Source organism: Diorhabda carinulata, chromosome X, assembly GCF_026250575.1.
Source record: "Diorhabda carinulata isolate Delta chromosome X, icDioCari1.1, whole genome shotgun sequence".
Lineage (NCBI taxonomy): Eukaryota > Metazoa > Arthropoda > Insecta > Coleoptera > Chrysomelidae > Diorhabda > Diorhabda carinulata.
The window spans coordinates 49,585,450-49,611,656 of record NC_079472.1 but is presented as its reverse complement, the minus strand read 5'-3'; the positions used below and the strand labels follow the sequence as shown (position 1 = coordinate 49,611,656).

At 30.2% G+C, this 26,207-nt stretch overlaps 2 protein-coding genes across 2 annotated transcripts in view; one reads left to right on the top strand and one right to left on the bottom strand.

Annotated features, from left to right (window-relative positions):
- Nucleotides 1-1,690: 1,690 nt before the first annotated feature.
- On the bottom strand, nt 1,691-8,224 carry LOC130902539 (E3 UFM1-protein ligase 1 homolog). Its single transcript, XM_057814758.1, has 5 exons — nt 7,916-8,224; nt 6,907-7,576; nt 6,121-6,793; nt 4,231-4,977; nt 1,691-2,028 (listed from the first exon to the last, which is right to left on the bottom strand). Exons 1-5 carry the CDS (start codon nt 7,987-7,989, stop codon nt 1,901-1,903), a joined length of 2,292 nt encoding a protein of 763 aa, XP_057670741.1. The 5' UTR covers nt 7,990-8,224; the 3' UTR covers nt 1,691-1,900.
- A 2,100-nt stretch (nt 8,225-10,324) lies between these two features.
- The window catches only part of LOC130902537 (organic cation transporter protein), a 55,534-nt gene continuing 39,651 nt past the window's right edge, over nt 10,325-26,207 (top strand). Inside the window, exon 1 of the mRNA XM_057814757.1 lies at nt 10,325-10,638. Coding sequence (XP_057670740.1) covers nt 10,587-10,638 — 52 coding nt within the window. The 5' untranslated portion in view covers nt 10,325-10,586. The remainder of the gene's footprint in view (nt 10,639-26,207) is intronic.

Genomic DNA, 26,207 nt, shown 5'->3' with positions numbered 1-26,207 from the left:
CATGATGAAGATAATCTATAGATCAATATAAATAAGCAAATTGTCACTGTCAATATCATATTTTAATAAAGATTTAAAGAAAAGTCGAAACATCAAAATTTATCTTTCTTTTAAAAACTATCAAGTGCCGCCTGATTTGTTTATTATTCTTCAACGGTTTATTATTTCTTCGATGTTTATAATTGTAGTTAATTTCTAGGTATTTCTGTAAGACTCAAGAACGAGCTGTTATTTATACTTTTTGGACCAGGGAATCTAATTTTCTCAAAATTATTGACTTTCCTTTTTTGTGTATTAGTTGAAAAGATTTCATTTTCTACTTGAATTTTACAACTTTCTGGAATCCTGATGATAATTGATTTCTTATTTGTAAATAACGGTCTGAAGCAAATTTGAATAACACTCATTATTAGTCACTTGTTCTATTATAGTTTCTTGGAGGTTCACATCACTAACATAAAAGTTCATAAGATAGATTTCTATTCCAAAATAGGACATTCTTCTAAGATTTTCGACTGATAATATTTTGCACTTAATGAATTTTTAAGTTCATTAATTCCTCTATGCCCTTTTTTATATTCATGATAATACTCCATTTTCTATTTTTGTTCTTCAATAGTCATTATATCTTTAACGACAGTTCTACAAGGATCAAATTTAAACGCAGCATTTCTAAAATATTATTTTTGTACAGTGGCAATAAATTGTTCAGGAATTAAAGGTTCTCTATAATATAATGTATATATTTGTTTAGGGTCAATAAATTCTTTTATAATTTGAATTGTTTTGTTCTGATTAATTTACTTTACTAATTAGTTTTATTTGTATTACTATAATTATAATTATTTATATTATTTTCTTCTTTTCTCTTTAGTTGAATAATCAAAATTATGAACTACTTATATACTTAATATTTTATTATCCATTTTTACTATATTATTTATATCTTTTTCTTCTATTGTTAGATCATTATTTCTTTCGATTATTTTTCTGTTTAATTTCGTTGCATTTTCTTTCACTTCAATTTCAGTATAATTTTCATTTTCATAATTTTTAATTCATCTAATCTTATATACTGTTATTTTACGGATATTGTTTCTAATTCTAATTCTAAACAAATTAAGAACGTAAGAGACAGTGTTTATTAATTCACCCTACGAATAGAAAGAGTGTAAATAATACGAAAAATGTATTTAATAAATTCTCTTAATTCGTTCATAAAAGTTTTTTTAAAAATTAATAAATCATCTCTTCCTTACTCTAATTATAGATGAGGATAGGGTTAAAGGACAAATACCAAGAATAAGGAGCTTGGCACTTACAGAGATTTGAAGGCTAAGTCCTATCCATGTCCCTCGTAGATCGTAGGTCTTCGCACTTTATAAAAATACAGAGTCGAGTTCGCCATAGAACGTAAAATTACAAAACCGCACGAACCCTACTGTTACTGCGCCAATTATAAATTTCAGTTTCGAAATTTTATTTTTGAAAACACAATAAAAAACATATTTTTTTAATTTCTGGATATTTCTAGATGTAACTTAGTAACTTTTTTAGGGATTTCTAGTGGTGTAATTCAGGTAACCTGAATCAGGTTTCCTAAAATGGTCCTCCTAGTTTAAAAATAGGGTAAAGTTGGTAATATTTTGAGCTTAATATACCTACTGAATATGTAGGTATTGAAAAAAGATTTTGATTAAAAAGTATTTGTTGTATAATTCTCTTTTATATACATTGTTACAATAATTATCTATAATACACCTCTTTAGAAATCGAGCCTTATTAAAATAAAACACAGTTTGATCAATGCTTTTCATAATTTTGTTGGCGTATCACAGACAAGTTGAATCTTGGTAACTTTACCAAATAGGTGTATTCAACTCGATTAATTGTTTTTTTCTTATGATTTCTCATTCACCGGTTTTTTATATTCATTAGCTAATTTTTTTATCGTAGGGACTTTTTCCTTCAATTTTTCCTTTGCACTTTCTGCTTCTGAACCTCCGCTCAACATAAGTGTAACAAAATCTAGAATAGAAAAAATTAAATATATTCAATTTCCCAACACAATCATGAAAATGATCTTTTGAACTATCTCATGTATTGTTTGGGTTGACAACGAGAAGGAAATAAAGATAAAAATATTGATTTTGGGTAAAAGTCCAAAACCTCGTGATATCACAGAAAATTCAATTTTTGTACAATTTAACAACTATTACTACAGTGTATAAACAATTTTATGGAAAATCCCATTAATTCAAACAATATCAAAATTATTATTAGATTTCAAACTCTTTTAACTGTCAATTTTATTTATTTTTATTAAAATCTTTCTAAATTTTATTTTAATGTTGAAAAAAATATCTCGGAACTGGAAGAATTCAAATCTCATTTTATCAAGTATCGAACGATTTTTTTCATTTTTTAGGAGTTATTGTAAAACATTAAGGTAATCAACCTACCACTAGCGCATTTCACATAAATACAGAAGCTCATTAAGTTACATTATCTTCATTTTTTAATTATTCAAGAAAATTATTTCTTTTTTAAAACAAGTTATTTGTAATTATTCTATAGAAATATCAGCTTTTTTGTAGTGGGCTTGTGGCAAAACACCAAAGTGTACTATTTCTAATATATTTCCACGCAAAAAATATTATAATCATCCAGCCTTGTTAGAAATGAACCTAATATAAAATTTAATGATAATAAGGTTTGTACAGTTTACAGACAAAACCCGGTACCATAGGAACTTTCTTGATTTGTACTTTTGATTCAATTAATTATTTTTTGATATGTACTCATGTGATTGCATATTACAAGAATTTTAGTAAACATTTCTCCATGTTTTGCGAATATATCCATGAAATTATTATTCAAATCATTTTCATCCTCCAACATTCCATTTTATAGTTTTTTTAAACTGCCTTCAACATTTTTACTAATATTTATCTGTCTTAATGTAGTGTTTGTTTGGTACATTTTTATATTATTGATTCTAAAACTAAACTATAAATTTCTTATGAACAACTATGTTTCTTTGAGGGGCTACTTTTGTTACCCTGAATATTTGTACCTGAAATATAGTCCAAAGTACCACTAAATGGACTTCTGTTAACCCCAGCACATTGAAAAGTACTACTACAGTTTTATTTGAGATTATTTGGTTCTGACCTAACCTAACCAATGGTCAAATGTATGTTTTCAGTAAAATGAGTCCAGAATTTGCCTAATTTGTGTAATGATCAACATTTTCCAGTACATGGAAGAGCGATAAAAATGTTTGTGTGTTTGTGTAATGCTGCATGCAATCGAGGTTTACAGCCGCTCAATAATGGTATGGGGTGACATTAATATTGACGTCTATGTATCCATGGTGACCACTGAATGATATTGTTTTAATGTTTTCAGATAAATTATTGACAGATTCGAACCAAAAGTTGTACCCTAGCCCCTTTTCTAATAGAATATTTCTTATTTATGCTTTTGCTTGACTAATACATGAGCTTTCCTCCAAAATTACCTTGAAGATTTATATTCCTGCAATGATATGATCCACTAACAGCTCTGACTTCTATCCATGAGAGCATTTTTGGGATTTAATTGAAAGTCACTGAAGAGCTTAATTAAATCTTCCTCATAAGTTATATTAGGTAACTCTTGATTCATTCAAATTATGCAATGCTCTTGGCCCAAATGAACTCAGAAATAAAATTGAGCGGTAGAAATATATTCTATTGAAATATGGCTCATATTTCTTATTAAGATTTTATTTCATCTGTATTCCCTACAATAGTGATTGTATTATGTCAATGTCAAGTTTCAAAGTGTCACTTTTGGAGTTTCATTTTATTGTGTCCTGGAAGCTCCTTTTTTGTCTTTGATTATTGCTAAGTTGAATTTTTGGTAACCAAGATAGTTATTGAAACATGCCTTAGACAGTGTAATTGTGAGTGTTGGTGTAGTAGTAGTGTAAACAGTGTGTTCAGTTTGATTATTACCTCTTATATTTGATTTAGTCCAGTTCCTTTTTCATTATTTGTGTGATCACCTTCAGAATTTGACGTATCTCAAAGATTTTCAATTCATTATTAACCTAAATAGGTTTTAACTGTGCTTCACAAAAATTAGAACAATTATTAATTTACATAAGGAAAAAATACTCATTGATACCTGGTTTCTTTGGTTAGTAAAAAAACTCATAATACATGAAAGTACTATTCAACTTACCATGATATGAAGTGAGCTCCAATATCTGTTCTTCCATTAAATATTGTTTTAAGAAAGCGATAACCCCTGAAATGTGTCTGCCACTACAATGTAACATGGTCTGTGTTGCAGAAGTAAATATAATAACAACAGCTAAATGTAAAACGAGTGGTAAATCATCAACTTTTTCCAGTTGTTCCAACAGTTGGTGTTTATGGTTCAATACCACAGTACGATCTTTTTTCTTATCAACTTTTTTCAAGATCATGCTACAGGCTGCCAAAGCATCTTCGATTGTCGTTAAAAATTCATCAATACTTTGTCCCGACAAAGTTTTTATGACTAGAATAAGGGGATTTTTATATTCAGCTGGTAGATCATTAACAAATTTCAATCGTTGATCAATATTAAAATTGTCTGTTGTAGTATTAATATTTTGTTCAGTTGATATATAGTTCATAATTTCTGTAACAACATCTGTACATATGGTCTTTAAAAGATATTTTATTAATTGAGATTGTAAATCTGTTGGTAGTAATTTAAGACCTTTATCGAAAAGTCTTACATCAATTATTTGAGCATTCAATTTATTTTGAATATCATTGTGAGTTTGACGCCGAGAAGCAGTACGATCAGCTACTGTTGTAGCAAAGATTTTAGCTGCAATTTGAATGGCATCTTCATTTAATTTAGGAAGTAGATATTGAACTATTTCATCTGAAATTGCATCATCCAAGCCTTCTTCCTCCAAAGGTATTTGTAAAACATCTAAAAAATATTTAAAAAATTGTTCAAATGAACTTTTTTCAATAAGAAATATCTAAAAAGTGCTTCAATTATAGGTATTTAAACCTAAAACATAATTTTTAGGTCTTTATAAGAGAAGAAAGTTTTGTATAATCTCCTGGCCTATAGAGAAATATGGGAAATTCTGAGCAATCACTTTTGACAGACCTTCTAAACAAATTAAGATTGCACGGTTTGTCGCCCTCACTTATCGACTGGCTTACTAGCTTTCTCCAAGATAGATCCAACCAGATCGCAATCAATGAACATATCTCAAAAAGGTTTGAGGTCAATGCTAGTAATCCCTCGTGTCACCTACTCTCTTTCTCCACCACCATCAATACAGATATTGAGAACATCCTGGAGTGGGGTGGAAGCAATATGATTAAATTTAATGCAGCAAAGACCCAGGCTACAGTTTTTAGAAAGAAAGCTGGCCCTGTGGCTCAGGATTTGGTCCTGTCTAGACATAAAATATCACCAAATCTGCAAATTCACCTGGTGGATGTTCAGGCAAAATGTCCTGGCATAGTCACTTGGCTGATTTAGCCATGGCAGCCTCACAAAAACTTGGAGCCCTCTTTAAGACCAAAAAGCTTCATACTCAATAGCTTCTAATCCTCTACAAGGCTCAGATTTGCTTAACTTTAAAGTATTGCTCACACTTTTGGAGCTTGGCTTCCAAGCAAACACTTAGGATGCTCAAATACAGAAGGAATCAATTTGACTTAAAGGCGATCCATAGTTGACCAGAAACTTGAACAGCTTAGAGCATAGAATAAAGGTCCCGACCTGACTTTGTTTTACCGATACTACCACAACAGATGCTCTTCCGAGCTGTCTAATATCTCTAGAGCAGAATTGGCAAGAGCTACTCGATAGGCAGATATTGCTCATATTAATATCAGAACATCAATTCATCGAGACTTCTTTCTTTGGAGAAGTGCATGCATGTGGAATTGGCTACCATAGCATGTTTTTCTGGAAAACTACAACATAAAGAAGTTAAAGATCAATATCCACAGGCACCTCCACATGACAGACACCACTAGAATTATTTGAGTGTAATAGGGTTTACCTTCTTGAGCTGGCTTTTTACATAAAAAAACATCATACTGAACTCACTTTTTATATCATCAAAGGTAACAATCTCTAAAATTTTCTTCTCAGGTACAATCCCATCATCACTCTCAGAATTTCTCTGGACAACTCTTGCGGACTTTTTTGTTGATTTGGTTTTAGTCTCTCGACCTTGAGTACCCCCTCCACTTTTTCCACCTGCCGCTTTCTTCCTTCTTTCTTCTCGTTTATCAACTTTTTCTTCAACTTCTTCAACTTTGTGGGATTTATTAGAAACCGTCAACAAACTAATTTGATATTGTTGATATTTCCCAGATTCCACGACGACCTTACATTTGTCTTGAATAAGACTTTCACAATCTTTCATCAGTTTATCGAGAAATGCCTTACTGAAAACATAATTCAATAATCTCAATGTCTGAGTCTTTTTCTGTCCAGTTAAAACTAAGTCAAGAATCATCTCTTCATCTTTTTCATTGAAAACTGAAGGTATATTATTTTGTAGTTCAATAAATGTTTTACTAGAGATGCATTCATCTATATCAGCTTCTACACGTTCTATAATACTTTTTGAGACGATGCATGAATTTAGAACATGGTAGTCTTGGTTAGAAAGTTGTTTTTTTATATAGCTTTTCTGATCAGTTATTCCAAGCCGTGAGAGAGCATCAAATTCAAGATAATGATTCTGTTTGTAAAAATGATTTACCCATTCATTCTGAAACAAAAAACCTTTGCAATATTTTGAAATTTTGTGATTGTTTAGTTTCAAAGTAGATAATTGCTGAAGGATAACAACAAAGAGTCATTGAAATCTTATGAATAACTTACCTGGGACCTAGCATAAACATTAGGAATATACTGGGAACCAGCCATCCTACCAGTCAAAGTTCCATAAGCTGAAGTTTGATCAAATAGTGAATAGAACAGCTTCTCGCTAATATTAATTTGATTCAATATATAAGATACAGGAGTAGGTCTTGTTAAGCCACCCAAAGCACCCTTTATTTTAGCTTTGGTCCTAGCAATGAAAGATTCCGTGAAAAAGACTTTTGGATCATTTTTATCTTGTTTACCATAAATGATTTTTCCTAAATGTTTCTCTACTACTTGACTCTGCAGAAAATCAGCAGGTAGATCATATTGAATTGTCAAATCACCAATGTTAATTTGTCCCTGTTGAAGTAACTTTTCATTAATTTCCCCAGCAATCCTTGTAATATAGGAACTATCTATCAAATGCCCTAATACAGACTGAATGTCTTTATTATTTTTCAAAACGTCATTTAGTTGAGCATTGATATGTGCAAGATCAACACCTATAATTTTAGCTAATTCAACCAAATTTATCCTACCACCATGATCATACAATTCTCCTTTTATATCCGACGATAACTGGGACGGAGTTAGATATTCTTTACCATCACTAGTAAAAATTAAATCTAGCATTTTCCGATCAATCAACATTGATATTATTTCTATACAGTTTCTTTCAGATAACCTATAAAAAATTATATATTATTATTCTACAGTTTTGTCTCCAATTTTTAGACTTGCAACTAATAATAATAATAATAATAATAATAATAATAATAATAATAATAATAATAAAATGATATAAACTAATGCAATGTATACTGTACAGATTGTATAATAATTAAGGACTCAATATTGGAAACCAAATAGTGACAGTTAACTTTCATAATAAAAAATGACAAAGTTTAAAACAAATACATCATAAAATGATTCTATGAACGTTACATCTAACTTATTAACTGTATTTTGTTTCTAATGGCAATAATAGAATGAAAACAAAACGTACAATATTTTAAAAACTTACTTTTGTGTAGTAGAACTCAGCTGAACTTTTTGGAAATCAGCTGCTAGACGTTTAACTTCTTCCCAATCTGTCATTTTTAATTAAAAAAAAAAAACTTTAGCTACAATAAATAATAAAATTTGATCAAAATTTATTGTACCATATGGACACTAAATATTTTTAATATGCTAAAACGTCACACCAGTCTGACAGTTGTAATGGTAACGTTAACACGTGCAAGGTTGGTAATTTTCTATGAAGGTCATTTTGCATTTCTTTTTCAGAGAGTAATTTCAGTATGACATAAGACAAAAAACGTATTTCAAAGTGGATTTAAAGAGATTATTGTCTTGATCTCAATAAATTACATGAACCTTCTCTTTAGGTTCTATGTGAAAAATATAATATTAACGGTTCTAAACAAACATAAACCTAATTTTTTTTCAGAGTTGGTATTGGAAGAGAGACAAATAAAATCAGTTTTCCATATATGTAATACTTCTATATGGACAGTTTAAATGGGAAAGAATATCCCACTATTAAAGTGCTGACAATATACTATTTTCCTCCTCGTTCCAGATATCTCATTCAGGTTGCGCATGCTTGAGAATGCACAGAGCCGAGCTGGAACCTCAGAGGATAGAAAAAGCTTTATCATTCTGTCTTCCTTAGTCGGAACAGCTTCCAAACTGTCCATATAGAGGTATTACATATATGAGTTTTCCACTCTCTTTCTCTTTCTAGTCGCTTCTGATTCCCTTGCCGTTCCTACCGCTCGGAACTTCGACTTCATGGCGTTTCAATCAAATAGACTAAGGACAGATAGAGAGTGGTATAACCATATATGTAATAATCTAATATTGACAGTTGGTATGGGAAAAAACGTCTTTACGTTACGGTGCCGGCATATTCATTTTCTCTCTCATTCTAGACACTTTATCTATACTGCGCATGCGCTCAAAAGATGTGCAGAACTAACTGAAGTGCTTGGAGGAGAGAGAGAACGATATACTGTTTCACTTAGGGCCCATTTCGCACTAAGCCAGTCCATTCGCGACAAGTCAAGTCGGAAGCTTTTGATTTGGAAATATTAACTTACTATAAAACAAAGAGAATGTGTAAATCTGGTTTCATACTAAGCAGGACTTGACGGGACGCACTTAGTATGAAACCAGATTTACACATTCTCTTTGTTTTAATGGTAAGTTAATATTTCCAATTCAAAAGCGTCCGACTTGACTGGATGCGAATGGACTAGACTGGCTTGGTGCGAAATGGGCCTTAGTCGAAACACCTTCCACTTATAGGAACCGTCCATATAGAAGTATTACATATGTGGGTGTAACAATGTTCTTTTTCTCTCTATCAGTAGTTCGAGACCACATAAACAAGCTCCCATACTTCACTCACTCTATCTTTGATATTAAATCTAGGTATGAATATTGTACATACAAAGAGAAATATTTACAGGACTTTTGCGTTGAGGCAATAGTGGCTACTAAAAACCGGTTTACAAATTTTAAAATTAATTATTTATTTCAAAAATATATTTATAGTACTTATTGAATGCTAAAAAAGTGGATAAATAGCGTTTAGGAGTTTTTGGACACCCTGTAGACGGATCAATTTATAAAGAAATTTTTCGAATAGAAGTTTATTATTAATTTTTTTGTAAATAGTTGATTTATGTGGTCCTCCAGATAACTATCTTGGTTATTATTTTGAAAAAAACTTGATTATTTAAGAAACATATACAATAGTTATAATTTTTTAGTCTGTACAAAGTGATTATTCAGTAGTTGCAATAAGACGTTTTAGACGAACTTGATAAAACTGAAAGTTGGTTTACAGGGTCTGCTAATATGCCTATTGATAAAGCTAATAAATTGTACGCAACATGTTCACATTTTCAATTTATTTCTAAAACTTCCTATATATGCAATACAGACGATTACTTGTGGTGTGGGTATTTAAGAATAAGAATTTAACCCTGTACAAAATAGATAATTCTTTTGCAATCTCTTCAAATGAAAAATGACAAACGAATGTATTTGTCAAACTTTCCATATATTAGAATAATGGTTTATATAGTTTCTACTTATTGTAACTAATTTCCTTCAGTTTTTTATGGTTAAAAATAAATTCTTATTCTATAATATAATAAATTCTTCAATTATATATGTTTAGAAGAGGAAATATTTCACCATTGGTAATAAAAGATAGATATTTTTATCTAATCTATCATTGCCCATACAAGATTAATTTATTCTATTATTAGTATTGTGCGTAACTCTAAAATTGATTTTTTTTCGTTGAATAGATACACCTAATTTTTAAATACAGTTATTATACTTAAATTCATTGTTACTTCACGTCATTATTAATAAAACTAACAAAAAATGGAATACCAATTGTTCAATGACGATTATTTGTATACAAAAAGTAAATAGTTTACGCTTTAATATAATTATAATAAACATCAAAGAAATGTGTATAGTATGAGTGGCAACGTCGCTTCTCTAACAAAACTCACGAAACTGGAAACTATAATTTTAAATGTTGTGGAGACGGTTCGGGTAAGAGATTTATTATTTTTAAACGAGAAAGTGCAGGTATAAGGTGGCTAAAATAGAATAAAATCAAGTGTATTCAGAATAAATATTAAGTGTGTACCCTTAAAGGGAACGAAAAGATGAAGAAAGGAAACGAACTTCACGATTTGGAATCGCTTATGGGAACATTAGGTAAAGTTACATAAAATTGATTGATTAAAAAATTATTTCAATTATTCATGTTTGAATCAAATAAGTTACGTTGTTTGCTTTCGGGACGCATGTGCCCATGCGGTAAGATAATAATATCGTAGTTGACGAAACCCACACACACTATAACATGTGGTATTGATGTACAGTCGTCTGCATGCCAAGTTTTTTACTTTGGTGTTTTATAGGAATACAAATATATATAAAGCTTATAAGCAAAGGTTTATACATATAAAAGTGTGTACCTATAAAAAAGCAACTTAAAAAATTTATAATTCTATGTTTATTTCTATATGATTTATATTCAAATGTTATAACTGAAGTGAGGTACCTATTATTATTATACATAATCTATACTTAAGGGTCTTATTTTGATATTCCTTTAAAAAATATGTTATTGATTAATGTGAACCAAAAATTCTTTATTCAAGGAAATAGATTTCTCAAATTTTGCATTTACTCCTAATATAAATGTTTTTAGCAGTATGAATCTAAAATAATAATTCTATATTTTTAGGAAAAAGGGTTGAATGCAAAAATTTCAGTAAAATATATTTTATTAGTCCATGTTATTTTTAATTACTAAAACAGAGCCTCTACACCTCTGCCTTTAATAGTTTAAAATTATGGGGTAAAAAGAGAGTTAAAGATAAGTTTGCATTGAAAAATCGTTTTTATTAATTATGGAACTCACAAATCAGTGGTCGTTTTAATGATTTTCCTAATATAATTTCAATTATTGTCGTGACTGTATTAGAGGTGCATGTAATTCTCAACTGAGTGTTTCTTGAAAGTTGTACTGTAAGATTTCTGGGGTTGCTGAGTACGAATACGAATGTATAGTTGGAAAATTGACCAAGAATACATACTACTTTGAAATGGTATTTCGATAAAAAATGACCCGTAATACATTGACAAATTTTGTTTTTCTTTTTGGAGAACAACTAGGAACTTTCCCCTTTATTTCAGATCTTTATTATTAAATTGCAAAGTACACAAAAACTTCAAAGTTATTTTGGTGTAATCAGATCCTAATTTTTCAAGGGACTTTTAAATAAATATTCATTACAAACTACGTCTAAACAATAGATTGACGAGATATTGGAAAAATGTCTCTAATAATTATAACCTCGACTCTTTTTCTACGTTACATTCTATCTACTTAATATCCAGAATATGTGGCAGATATAAATAATGAACTACCTATTTATTATTCAATAAGCGATACAAGATAAAAAATCTTTATTATTTTCTGGATAAATCATAGGTATATCAAAATTAGTGCTTGTGACATTTTAACCATTAATAAATTATTAGAAAATTAACAAATATACAATAAATTATTAACGCAATTGTTTGCATAGGAAAAATATTTTGCCTCACATCAAATATTAATAAACTTAATTTTATATAAATCGCGTGATAGATAAAATATGATGGATGAGTTATTCATCGAAAAATTGTATTGTCGTAATTAAGATTTATTATTTTTCATCCATACTTTTTTATTATTGCAAAAATATAAAAAAAAGTAAAAGTTCTTGTTATTCTAATTAAGGACACGTACACGAAAGGATTTTTCGGAAACTATAATCTGGTTATCACTATCATAATCTGAATGTTCGTAAAGAAATTCGTTACTGTCTATTTGATCATACCAAATGGATATGATACGTTTTATTCAGTGGTTAAATGCGATCAGCTGACGAGTTGCTTTGTTTTTGTTTTATTTTTTTGAACTTCTAAACATTTTGAATTCCCTGTACCAGGTTATTTTTATTAATTTTAAAAACAGGTTACTGAGACTTGCGATTTTTGTACTTTTTTTATTTTTCGATATAAAAATAGCTTATTGATATAGAACTTTATTGTAAAATACGTGGGGGTTGGTAAATCGCTGATAACAGCTCAATAATAATTTTTAAAATACCTTGAATCTATTACACATTGAATTAAATTCATCAACAAGAAACTAAAGTTATGAATTAATGTCATGCAATAATTAACTTTCAACTAGATTGTTGAAAATCAAAGGTTTCAGTAGGTTGGTTTTTGAAATTTGGAATTTCGTTTGAAAATGAACGCACGCTCTATATTAGTATCGCAATCAGCTTATCCCAGATCATAGCTTTCGAAAAACCTTAACAACACCTGTCGGAAGGAAAAGGTAAACCACTGATGTTCGTACCCGTTGATATGTTGATTTTTTCTATCTCTGATAATGAGAGTGCGACAGAGATAAAAGTATAAGGTTACTATGCCCCTATAAGTCAGTTATCACTTAACTTTCTATACAGGGGCTAATTGTTAGCTTTCTATATCCGTATTACCTTCCAGTACATTTTTAATATACTTTTCTGGTGTTATAGAATTATAGAAAAATAATTAAATTGAAATAAATGACAAGAATAAACATGAAAAGATTTTGATAGTCTTCTATTGTACATAAAAGCTATAAATGCCATAAATTTAAAGATATACTTATATTGAAGAAATTTAAGAGTCAATGGCACAAGTGACAACGTTTTTCTGTTTTTTTTGAGTTTTGAGTTTCTGAGTTCGTGCTCTATAGTATTTTAAGTGAAGTTAAATAAAAAAACAAAATTTGAAACATAGATTACATCAAAAATAAATATAACATAAAATTATGGAGTAGCTACTCACCTTTTTTTAACGACTTAGTTGATTTTCTGAATGGTGAACACAAATAAAGATGGATGAATAGAAAATGAACATTGGTTAACGTCCTCGTTTGCACAATTTGGACCCAAAAATTTATTTCAAGTTGAGAATAGTGGTAAATTATTAAAGTAGTATTAGTATTAAAATCGCTGGTATTACAGAGGGAAGGCAACAAATTTCGATTAATTTATAAAGAATCATCGAGAAGAGAAATCGATTTAACGTTTAGGGTACCTTTATTGAGAATGGAGAACATATTGTCAATTTGAGATAGTTCTGATGATATAAATTGTTAAATATACTTAGAGGTAAATAAACTTGTCAACATCGCAAAATCACATCTTGAATGTTGGTATCTCAAAATACATTTGCACTACCTATTTGTTTTCAAGATAATTAGGAATTTTTATACTTTTATTTTACCCCGAACAAGTAGTAATCTCTTACTTACTTACTTACTTATATATATATATATATATATATATATATATATATATATATATATATATATATATATATATAAATGCATCTAAATGTTCTTGATTTTAGGTCTCTTCTGTTTTAAAATTTGTTTTTTTTTGATAGTTTTTAAAAGAAAGCAAATTGTCAGTATCAATATAATATTTTGATAAAGACTTAAAGAAAAGTCGAAACGTCAAAATTTATTTTTCTTACTATCAAAAAAAAAACTAATTTTAAGAGAGGAGAGATCTCAAATCAAGAACATTAAGATGCATTAATATATCAAAAGGTCTAAAAAATAGGAAATTAAAGAAATATATATATATATATATATATATATATATAATTGATACATTAAATAATTTTTAAGATCTTTAATTAATGCTAAATATTCATAAATTATGAATAAGAATTATTGTGATTCGAATTACGTAAAACTTCAAATTAGAGTAAACATGCTAATCTTTGGAGCTGCACATGATACAGGAATATCATCAGAATTTGGCAACAGCGTGACATTCTCATGAATTCCGATAAAATCAGTCGGTAGGTAGTACATAACTATTGTTTCGATATAGTACTAAGCTTGCACGAGTGAATGGTACCTATAAGTGACACTTGATCTTTTTGTACATTGGAATTGTTTTTGATGATTAACCAAGAATCTATGTGTTTGCATTGATATTATATTTTTAGACCACTCGGTCATCAAATAATGATTTTGTTACACTTATTTATTTTAAATATTGTCGAGGTGTTGTTAATGTACCCATGGAAAATTCCACTGCAGAAAAGAATAACGGTATCATTATATTTCTTGGTATTTAGAAACTTTATTGTACTATAGCTCTGAAAATAGAATCATAGCAATGATATCTATATTTATTATCTGTAAAACTACATGGGTTACTCAATATACAGTGTATTCGTAAAGTACAAGAAAGTATTAAGAGTAATATTACAAATTCAGACCCGAATTAAGAGTTTATATGCCCACTACTCGGCGTATGCTCCCCAAAAAAACGAGAAGATGCTTCCACTGCTTGTTTTGTTTTTATAAATATTATGTGTAATGAAATCAATTATATTGTGCTGTGGCATTTCAATTGCAATTTTACTCTTAGATAATAATTTTTATTTCTTAAATAATATGTGAAATTCGATTTTCTAGCAATAACATTGAGAGAGTTACACTTTAAGACTTTTGGTAAAATATGCTTGTAATTAATTTTTGAGATCTTATTTGTATTTTTTGCCTGCCTATTTACTCCATAATTCCATTTTTCTAAGACTAGAAATAGAATGAAAAAAGTAATAGTAGGATAAAACCTATTTGAATAGGAGAAGAATATAATAAAAATGATAGGAAAAATAATTTATAGGCAAACTGTGGTCGGGTAGGGGAAGGAGGTAAGTTTTTTAGGGTAAAAAAACGGTTTATTTATCTCGATTTCCGACAAAACTACAAATCCCATGGAAAAAAGTTTAAGGTTTTTTTGTATTTTATTTTTAGATGTTACAAAAAAATTTTTTTGTCACGAAATTTTGCGAAAACTTACCTTTCCATCTCACAAACAAACTGTAATTTATTTGATTTGAAATATTTATTTTTTCACCTTATTTTGACCTGATATTGAACAAGAAACCTAATTTTAAATCGTAGATTCTTCTGTCAAAACATCAGCTTTTTTCAAAAGGTTGGTGAGTTTTTTTTTCGTTCAAATCTCTAATTTCCGATGGTGTAAAAAATATTACCATCACTATGGTATCCGAAATTTTTTTTGATTAAAACTTTAGACCCTAATTACTTATGTTTATCAACTTAACATGGAAGCTCACATTTTTTGTGTAATTAATGTAAAATTTTGATAAATAACTAAGTATTGTTCGAATCAAAATTTTCGGATGCCATTTTTTTTTTGTTTTATTTTTGCCTTTTCTGAGAAAATTTATCACTGTGATGGTAATAATATTTTGAAGCATCAGAAAGCAGGGATTTCAACGAACAAAAAACTCATAGAATTTTTAAAGAAGCTGATATTTTGAGGGGAGAATTTTTTATTGGAAACTAGGGTGCATTTTTGATATTGAATCAAAATAAGATTAAAAAATAAATATTTCAAATCAAATAAATTACAGTGTATTTGGGATATAAAAAGGTAAGTTTTCACCAAATTTCGCGACAAAACAATGTTTTGTAAAAGGTAAAAAAAAAACCAAAAAATTGGTTTTTTGAATGTTTTATATAAATTTTGCAGTTGTTTGAAAAAAGTGTCGATACAAAAATTGTAGAACTTTTTATTATCTACAACGTTGCAATCACTTTTTCAGGATTTGTAACTCTGCCAGAAATCGAGATACACCATTTTTTTACCCTTAAAAACGCATTCCTTTTCCCTTCCCGACCTCAGTTCGCCCGTAAATTATTTTACCTCTTTACCTCTCAACTTTATTATATTATACATCTTCTCCAATGGGTTTCATCCTACTATTATTTTTTTTGGTTTCAAAAATTATCGACTTTTGCGAAAGTAAAAAGCAGTGAATTGTGAATATTAACCAAATACTTAATTTTGTCACTCACTGACTGACCGATCATCAAAACTCTAAAGTACTTCTAATATTAAATAGAATTAGTGTGCAAAGTACGGAAAAACTAAAATTTGTTGCAATTTCAGTTCAGTAGATGTAATAGGCCGAAACGACTGTAGGTATAGGGAATGAATAGTGTGAGAGTGACGCAGCGTAACGTGGGTCTCGTGAAGTCACAGGAAGCCTATTACATCTATTCAGTCCAGTTTTCTAAATACACCAACTGCATAAATAACTTTTTAATCCCATATGATGTATAAAATGAATGTTACTGGTTCTATCTGTATAGTGGAAAAAGTAAAAATACAAAAATAATTGGAAAAACATATTTTCGAAGTGTTTCCCATATGTATAGCATAATATGCTGTAACTATACACAAAAGTCAGGGCCTAAATCTGAATAATGCGCTGATGTATATCGGTTCTGCAGTATTCACATCCGGTCAAGCTTACGTGGCAGTTTCGAGATTTACAAAGTCTAATCCAATTAATATCGACTTTGGAATCTTCAATTTGCGAGTACAATAGACTGAGAAGCATTAACCATTAAAACCTCCAAGAAAAACCCATTGAAGAAAATCTGTATCTGAAGCTCAAGAAGTAGTACTGGAAAAAAAATGAGGAAGACTACCTACAAAAATAAGAAAAGCTCATGAGACAGAGAGTGGGCTTTGAGAAAATTGTTGGTAAGTATTAGAGGATACTGGAAAGAAGAATAAGGAGGTTTATCTGCAAAAAAATGAGATGCCGTCTAAAACAAAATTTATAAAAAATAACTAAGTCTCACAACTCAGTTTTTCTACCGTAAAAGTTGTGATATCCATGTAATTCCAAGTCGGTTAATATGCTCGGTCCCTACTTAAGGAACCTTATGTTTTAAAAAAACCAAGCCTCGCAACTCGGTCGGTGCGAATTTGCAATCACGCTAAACAATCTTATTTACTACCTATCATTTGTATTGCTTTATTGCTTGTGAGTTACATTGTGTTTTCATGCGATGGAAAAGTTAATCTATTCTATTTGAACACGAACAATTTTTAATATTAATTTGGTCACTCTCAGATGTTGTTAGATTAGCTAATTACGTAATAACTTAAGACAGAAGGTCCCTTAAGTAGGGACTGAATAAATCAACCAACATGGTATTACATGGATTTCACAACAAAATTTTTAATTCAAATTAAACTTTTTAATGATTTTAATTTAATATGTAATGGTGGAGGTAAGAACTTTGGACGGCTCTACGAGTGGTAAATTTTTTTCATTTTACTCTCCAAGGTTCAAAGATGTTCGCCTAGGCCATACTTTTTTATAATAATTATTTCTTTCGTCGCGACTATCCCATTCACAAATTAAACAGCAAAGTTTGTTATAACCCAGCTAAAGACCAAGTGATGGGCGATGGCTTTGATATCACTACAGATTTTGACATACTTGTCTTATTTTCACTAATTATTTTATATTTTCATAAGTTTCTCTCATACTAGTAGGACCGGATGTGCAGAAGAAAATAAATTTCTGTTATGGAGTAAAACTGCCCTTGAACTAGTTTTAGAAGCGTCAATCAGCAAACGCTAATTAGAGGGCTTAAATTTGCATTTCAAATTCTCCATCATTACATCATATCAATACAATACTCCAAGTCCAAGTCTTTATCTCAAGAATAGAATGATCTAAAGAATTTGAAAATGGCTTATTTTAGTTTCGTGATATAGAAAATTCCATTCTTTTGAACTATATCCTAAGAGTTCTGTCTGCTTATGTGTCATCAACAAGGGGCTGTGAATCTTGAATTATAACGGACGCAGTACTACTATGAGATACTGATTTCTTAGTTGACTATAAATAAAGGTAACTCATTTTGTGTTTTTCTTTTGAATTGATACCCTCTATTTCGGTAAAACAGCAATCTGAAACGTGATATTTTGGTTCCGTCCAAATCATGGGTACACTAAACATCATTGAACCCATTCTTACAATAATTCACATTATCAACACAGGTTATGAAACAAATATGTGCAGCCCATGATTTGTCTTGATCAGCCATAAGAAAACCAAATTATTGACGATTAGTGTACATCAAAACTTTATTAAGATTTCGTCTTTGTATATTGAAAGTTGTACTGATTATACGAATCACCTTATCACAAGAAATTTAAGGCAAATCGAAAAAGATTGCTATTTATTAATGGCCAATATTGTCTATCAGAGTTCGTGTAGCTTGACTATTATAACGAGTGTTATATTTGAACATAATAAATGAACTTGCCTCCTTTTTGAAAACCGGAACGTATTTAAGTATTTTCCTATTTCACGTTTTCCTTTTTAGCAATCTTTCAAAATGGCAAAACTATCTGCAATGCAAACAGACACTTCACTAGTGCAAATGAATGATATTAATTTAGACTAGATGATCGCGAAAAATATGATTTGTAGCTTCTATTATAGAAAATAATTATAGATCTGATGAAAGTAAAGAACTTATTGTTCTAAATATACGTGAAAAACAAAAAAGGAAAATCTTCACAGACGCAGTAAACAGAATTGATATTTAAAAATACTTATGTGAAGATCAACAAAGTAGTTTGCTGCCCTTAGAATTGTTTTGCTTGCCCTTAGATCTTTCATAGTACAATTTTATTACTGATCTTGGGTCCTTTCTCAACAAATACTTTTTGAAATCTCTTCAAATACAAGGTATCTTACTTGAATCAAAACCTGCTCTCCATCAATGACGTGGTACCACCTAGCATAATGAAATAGTATTGTAGTTCTAGATTTTTCTAAAAAGTTTTGCTACAAGAGATTATCGAACTTACGGACATACTGTATGCAGCTAATGTAGAGTTAATAAAACCATTATAAGGCTCATTCAACTTTCATTGTATATATACAGACTTTGAATAATTTAATCGACTCGAATGGTATATTAGTTTGTTTCGTAAGGGTAATTTCAGCCACTAATAAATATCTATTACTTTTGAAAAATGTCAAATCAGATATTTAAACCAACCATAATAGATATTTATGTTATAACATAGATTGACAGGATTATAAGAATCATAATAACGATCATTATATTATCAGACGAGGCGTCAATCGTGTCTAATATGATGATGTGCTATAATAATTGTTAATAATCCGAATCTAATACAAGATTTTATTTTATAATTTTTTATCCTGACAATTTATTCAAAGATAAATTTTAAGAGATGGCGTATATCGTGATAGTTTTTTGACAGAATTTCATAAAAAAATTTATATTCTGTTTCATTGAAAAGCAATTTCTTGTTGCATTAAAAACAACTATATAAACGTAGTTTAATTTCAGTAAAATGTGTAGCACCTTTTAAAAAAATGATGAATACCAAAAAGAGCTTCCTATCACCCTCCAAAATTCATCCGAGAATTCATAGCCGAGTTATTATGACTAAAAGTGACCTTAAAGAGTGGATCTACTTGCTAAAACTATCCCTACTGGATATCATGCTAATTTTCACGGATTGGCAGACCCTCCAATAGATAGTCCCTAATCTTTATGTGTTATTTTTCTTGACTGCTGCTCGTAGTCTTCTCTTCTGTAGTCCGTTAGCTTCATCAACTCTATCGGTGTGGGTCCTCAGCTCTTGGAATCTTCTGGTAATGTCCTCCATCTTTCCTATCTTCTTTTGATTCAACTCTCTGTTCTGATATAACTGGTTACCACAGGTTGATGTTCTGCTAGAGCTGGAACTGCTTGCGATAACTGTTAGTCATCAAACGTCGTTTGCTCCATAATTTCTAAATTTCCCATCTTTCAGAAAACTTTTCGGATAGTTTATGAAACAGTTACGCAAAAATTAGACTCACGGAGATCCACAAACCGGTAGAATTGGTGCTACCTTAGAATTTCTTTCCTAACATGGAGTTTTTGAGTAAAGTAACTAATGGCTCATCTTGGGTAAATTATGTCAATGCGGAGATACAGCAATAAAAGTATGAGGTCTTACCGACTCTCCGAACCGGTTCAGTAAAGCCTGTCAAACTTTCTCGACGAGGGAGCTGATGGTTATTTGATTTTGGGAAGCTCAGTAAAGAAGAGACTTGAACAGAATTTCGTTGACGATAAATAGCACAAGAATGCTCTGGCACATTAATTAAAATCGCTAGCATCCTTGTGTTATACGGGTATTGATTTGTTGCCGAAACGAAATGTTGAAAAAGAGAGCAGAGTTGTATTTTTCATAAAGCGGATCGGAAATTGTGTGCTCATAAACCAACGAAACTTGCTAATATTTCGATATCAACCGATTTATCGATCTAAGACTATTTTTTCTCGTATAACAACATACATTACGGTTCCATAATTTCATATCAACTTTTTATAATAGACTTAAATAATATCAAATATGATATAGAAGCTATTGGAATATCTTATCAAATAAGATGAAAGTTATTTCTTTATTTTCGTAAGAAAAACGTTCCCGTAAATTATTTTTGTCCATAACTAGAATTGATAGATTAAGGTTTTATTTGTAATTTCATAGATTATAAACAATCGTTTATAATCTATAAACAATATTTTTATTCAACATTTCTATTAACAATTTATGTTATATTTGCCGAAATAAATAACAAGTTCGCGAAATAATCAAAGCCAAATGATTAATTGTGAAAAATAGATCCCATTTTGGAATCTGTTTAAACTGATTCACATTTTTCGCGAACAAGCTATCCGAAGTTTGCGATTGAGCTCGATAAATTTATTTTAAAAGATAATCATTCCTACTTTAGCATTTCGCCGGTTGTGTAATTTAGAAACGCTCAAATATCGATTAAAGTATTTTGGTCTTAAAAATGCTGTTTATCAAGAAGAATAACATTTATTTTTAAGACATTTTTATACTCAAATATATATTAATATTATCTATTTATTGCAGCAAGAAGAATTAATTTCGACACTTGTCACTGACCGCCCTCTGTTTTCCTCAGGAATTTTTATGATGAAATTCTGTCCAACAGTTACCAAATGAATTTTTTTCACTGTATATTAACATAATGATCGCCTGTCTTTTTAATCCTACTGCATTAACAGTTCTATTTTTCTCGATTAATACTGTCTGGACATCTAATTTTTTATTATTAACCTTCTTAAAAAGACTTCCTTTCATTATCTTAACAGTATAATTGCTTCATTTTTTTGTTTGGATAAAGACGAAGGGAAATTATTTTTCAACTTGTAGATATCCAATGAAATTTTTCATAGAATTCAGATGTTCGTTCATCAAGACACAAAATCAATAAAATATGAATAATAAATGCTCAAGATACATAAGCAAATTATCTCACCAACCAGGAACCGGAGACTCAGCAACTTCATTTCTTAAGATTTGTCATTCATATCATTTTGCACTTTAACTTTCAATCTCTTAATTTTTTCACTTTCACGTCAAGCATAGTAGCCGTTGGATGTATTTTCATTGTCATAATTAATTTAGAATTTTGAGACTTAGAAAGAATTTCAGCACTTTCTTTCTTCGTTTTACTACAAGTAACAAGTTGAAACTTGCAGAAATGCCAAGCACATACAATCGGCCATTGCGCTGAAATACATTCATATTCGGAATTTATGTAACTCCGGATAGTTAAATTCGCAAAATGTGTAAATCATATTAAACAGATTCCCAAATGTGATCAATTTTCGACAATTGAGCATTTAGCGAATCAACTATTTATTTCGGCATATGTGTAGACAAACATTGCTTAATGATTTCAATAATCGATTGTTTGATAGATCACATCTGTTTCCACAAGAATCTAAAATTTTCGAATATAAAATATCTCATTTTTCTCGACGATAATCTATCTTTCCGTTGGTGGAAGAATTTCGGAAATTGGTTAGTATTAACTCATATCTTTTCTCCTTATAGTATCGGAATGACTAAATCTATAGTCATTCAAGTAATCAGATATAACATTAATAGAAACTGTTTCCAAAGGATGTTTATATTATTAGTCACATAAAACAAATACATACGTTTCAAATTTCACTATTAACGTGCATTTTTATAATGTTTTGATGAATGCGCTGTTTAATGGCGGTAAGCCCATTAAATTGAAGGCTATACAATAAATTTGAATGAATAATACATATTTTGTGTTTCATCGACGGATTCTCATTAATTTTTGTTCACAGCTTTATATCCCTCTGAATTATTTTCTTCAAAGAAGGCAGAATAATCAGAAACATTTCTTCTGAATATGAAACCGTTGCCCAGTTTATATCATCTTCCCCACATCAAATTTCTGACATGAATAAATTCAAAAACTCGAATCTCTAATTAGAAGCATTAATAAGTGTCTGTTGGAAAATGGAAAATTGTACTTTTTTTTTCTTCCTACTTTATCTCGCGAACATAACATTTTTTCTATTCACTAGCACTGAATTTACTAAAAAAGTTACCATAAGAGGGTGACCTTCAAAGTTTTTATAAAAAGTAAAACAGAACCGAACAAGTTTCGAAAGCCTTCAACAGCTTTTGAGGTGATGGAATTTGCTGTCAGTGCATCTTTTGTTCGACAGTAGAGAATGAGGAAAAGTCATTAGGCGATAAATCGGGTGAATACAGGCAATGAGAAATTAATGAGACGCCTCTATCTGTCTGTAAGTCACATGCCGATCTTCTTTCATCATGCGCCAAGATCGATTTTTCTTCGAATGACATCCAATTTTTGCCGTACCAATTATAAACACTCTTTTCTGATAGTGTTTTTTGCTTCTTTTAACTCTATAGTATCAACAACCTACTCATTCAATACAACAGTCAATGTTCACAAATCGAGTGATGCCACAACCAATCAACACCACCTAAAATTCGATTGTAAAAACATAAAATACTCATACTAATTCAATAGGATTTAAACCTGGACAATAAAACCGTGATCGCAAATTTTTAATTCCACCAAACCTACAAATTCCGTAGCGTTCCGCCAAGATTATTATAAGATAGTTCAATAAGGTATATAAAGAATTGAGAAGTCAATACAAATCACTCCTCTAGCATACCGAAATCCGAAGTAAAGTTTTATCCGGGTTGTATGAATTTACTGACGACCTTTGCAAAGAAGCGAATGAAGTCCGAGGCCTCTAATATTTTTAGTGTTTTGTATGATAAGCAATGGCTCATAAAATGAGCTTATCTTGCAAAAATTGGAAAGGTCAATGAAATAACTACACTTTTGCAAGAAAAATAATCAACTATATTTATGGTGTGTGATCAGTGGGGGATTTACCAGCGGACTGAGTAGGCTGTAGCCTTAGACGAAGGATTTTAAGGTCAAAACTTTTCAATCACGATTTACAAAATTTAAACATTATTATTCACTAGTTGAAATTAAATTTGAGAGGTCAGTAGAGACGGCAAAAGATTAATAGCCTACAGACGGCAAATCTGTAAATCCACCACTGCGTGAGATTAATTAACAAAAAATCAAATTTTTGGATTGCCCCTGAGGAAAAAGACAACACTGAGTGTTTTTCCCTTGTGTATAATTTTCTACAAGCAAGCAAATAAAAATTCAACCGATAGTGCTGACCATCCCGAATTATGAAGCATTCATAGATCTTCAAAGTTCATCCATGTTAAAAGACATATCTGTATCTGTATCTGTAGCTCTGAATGAGTTTTGTCTTGGTATTGGGAGAAAATACCCTGAAATAGCCAAAGAAACCTATAACATTTCTCCCATTCATAAAACAGGAAAAATATTTCATCAAGAATAATACTGTGTTTCAATTATATCATGCATTTCTTTAAAAAATGTAATATAAATTTCAGTATTGGGGTTTCATAGAATAAAAGGTATTTGGTTGGTGTTATCTTTGAGCTTAGAAACTCCTGTTTTAAACTAAAACATTATTCTTTATTTTCCCTTCAAAAGAGAATTTTCAATACCTTGCAGTTGCCTTGTTATACTTTAGAAAAGACGACCACCTACTTACAGGTTAACGCTCGTGGAGTAATATTAATCTGGAATACATGAACGTGTTCTGCGTTATCTTTTCATGACCTACATGGACACACGTTTTAATCTTGGCGATCTAAAAGAGTGGCGTTAATTGCAAGAGTTCGCCGTGTTCAGTCCAGCGCAACGCTAATACGGTGTTTAGGTGCCAAGTAAATAGCTTTTTTGCGACTTTTGGAACTGTCTAGTTCTTCATGACGTTTTGAACTGAATAACAATATGCCATAATAAACTAAAAAAATAAAAAAACTGGTGTAAGTAGGGAAAAAAGTGACACAAGAAAATTTACCCAAAATGCCAAAAATGATTGGTTATGAGGTGTAAATTTTTTTGGTTACGACTTTTTTATGGCAGAAAACTTGGACGTGAATAGTAATCGCCACTCTACAGCATTTAAGTTTGAAGATTAAATTATAAAAGACACGAAAACTCCACAGCTCATCAATCAACATTATGGTTTAATTAGATTCAACTTATTGGTTAAATATACAGACGAATGATGAAAATGTGTCGAAACATAGGTATATAAGGTCAAAAATTATTAATTGTATCAAATTTTGTGGGATTGGATCTCTGTAGACATGTTGAAACAGATTTTTGTGATATACTTATTGAACTTTTTCGACTGCAACTCTAAGTGAACACTTTAAAAATTCTTCGTTTTACAAAGAAATACAGAACGACTTGTTACAGAGCATGCTTGAAGTCTGCCATAAACAAATAATTGAAGAAATTAATAGTTCTTTTTTGACGATTAAACGTTTTTGAAACCACTTAATATCTGAAAGAATTCATGCACAAACACTAGGTAAATAGTTATTTATGTATCAAGGCACTAAAGTTATATTTTGATCAGGAGGTTGGACTAACCATACGAGTGACAAAAGGAGACTTTAGTGCCGCGTTACATATTATATTTTTTTCAAAACCGCTTAGACTCAAAAATACTTGCGAAAATATTTGAAATTTAGGCAAGCTAGTATATGGGTATCGCCTTCAGTTACACAACTGAATAATATAATTATTTTTTTAAATCGGCATGCAAATTTTATTTCTTTTTATTTATTTATATTAATGGTAATAGAACGTTTTACTATTTTCGCAATGTTATAAGGTTGTAAGCAACAAATTCAACTGTTGTAGATCCTTCAATTCCAATTTCATTCAATGTGATGTTATTTTAAATTGTGAAAAGATCGATTCAATTTTGAAGAACATCCGAGTATTTGCATCACTTTTCTATTTAGTGAACTTTGAAAAGTATCGCGGCAAATTTCTTAACAATAAACTCACTTCTGCATGTATCTATTAGTTCAAGAGAGATTATAGACGGTACTTTCCACGGACGAAGGAAAAAAATGCATTTAATCATTTCGTTCCAGCTAAAAACTTGTCAAATTGTAATTAACCCAATATCTTGAAGAAAAACAAACAGATTACAATAACAAAAATAACGTCATCTGGTGCCTCGAACATGAAAAAATTATACTTTAAATGATTCTCTATCAAATAAAAATTCACCTAATGATAGCTTATATGTTTCTTGTAAGTTTTCCTTGAATGACCGCTTGCTGATTTATTGTATCTATCACAATAGCATATTAACAAGCATCTCAAAAATTTTCATCTGAGAGGAAATAATATATCTTAAGCTATGGTTGTTCAGATGAAATAAATAGGTAGCTTGGCTAGAGTCGAATTTGAAACGTATTCGCTTCACTGTCCGGTGGAAGATTGATCCAGTGAACCCTAGAATCGGAGAACGTCCCCACTTGGGTTCGTGTAAGTAAGAAGAAGAAGAAGTAGTTATG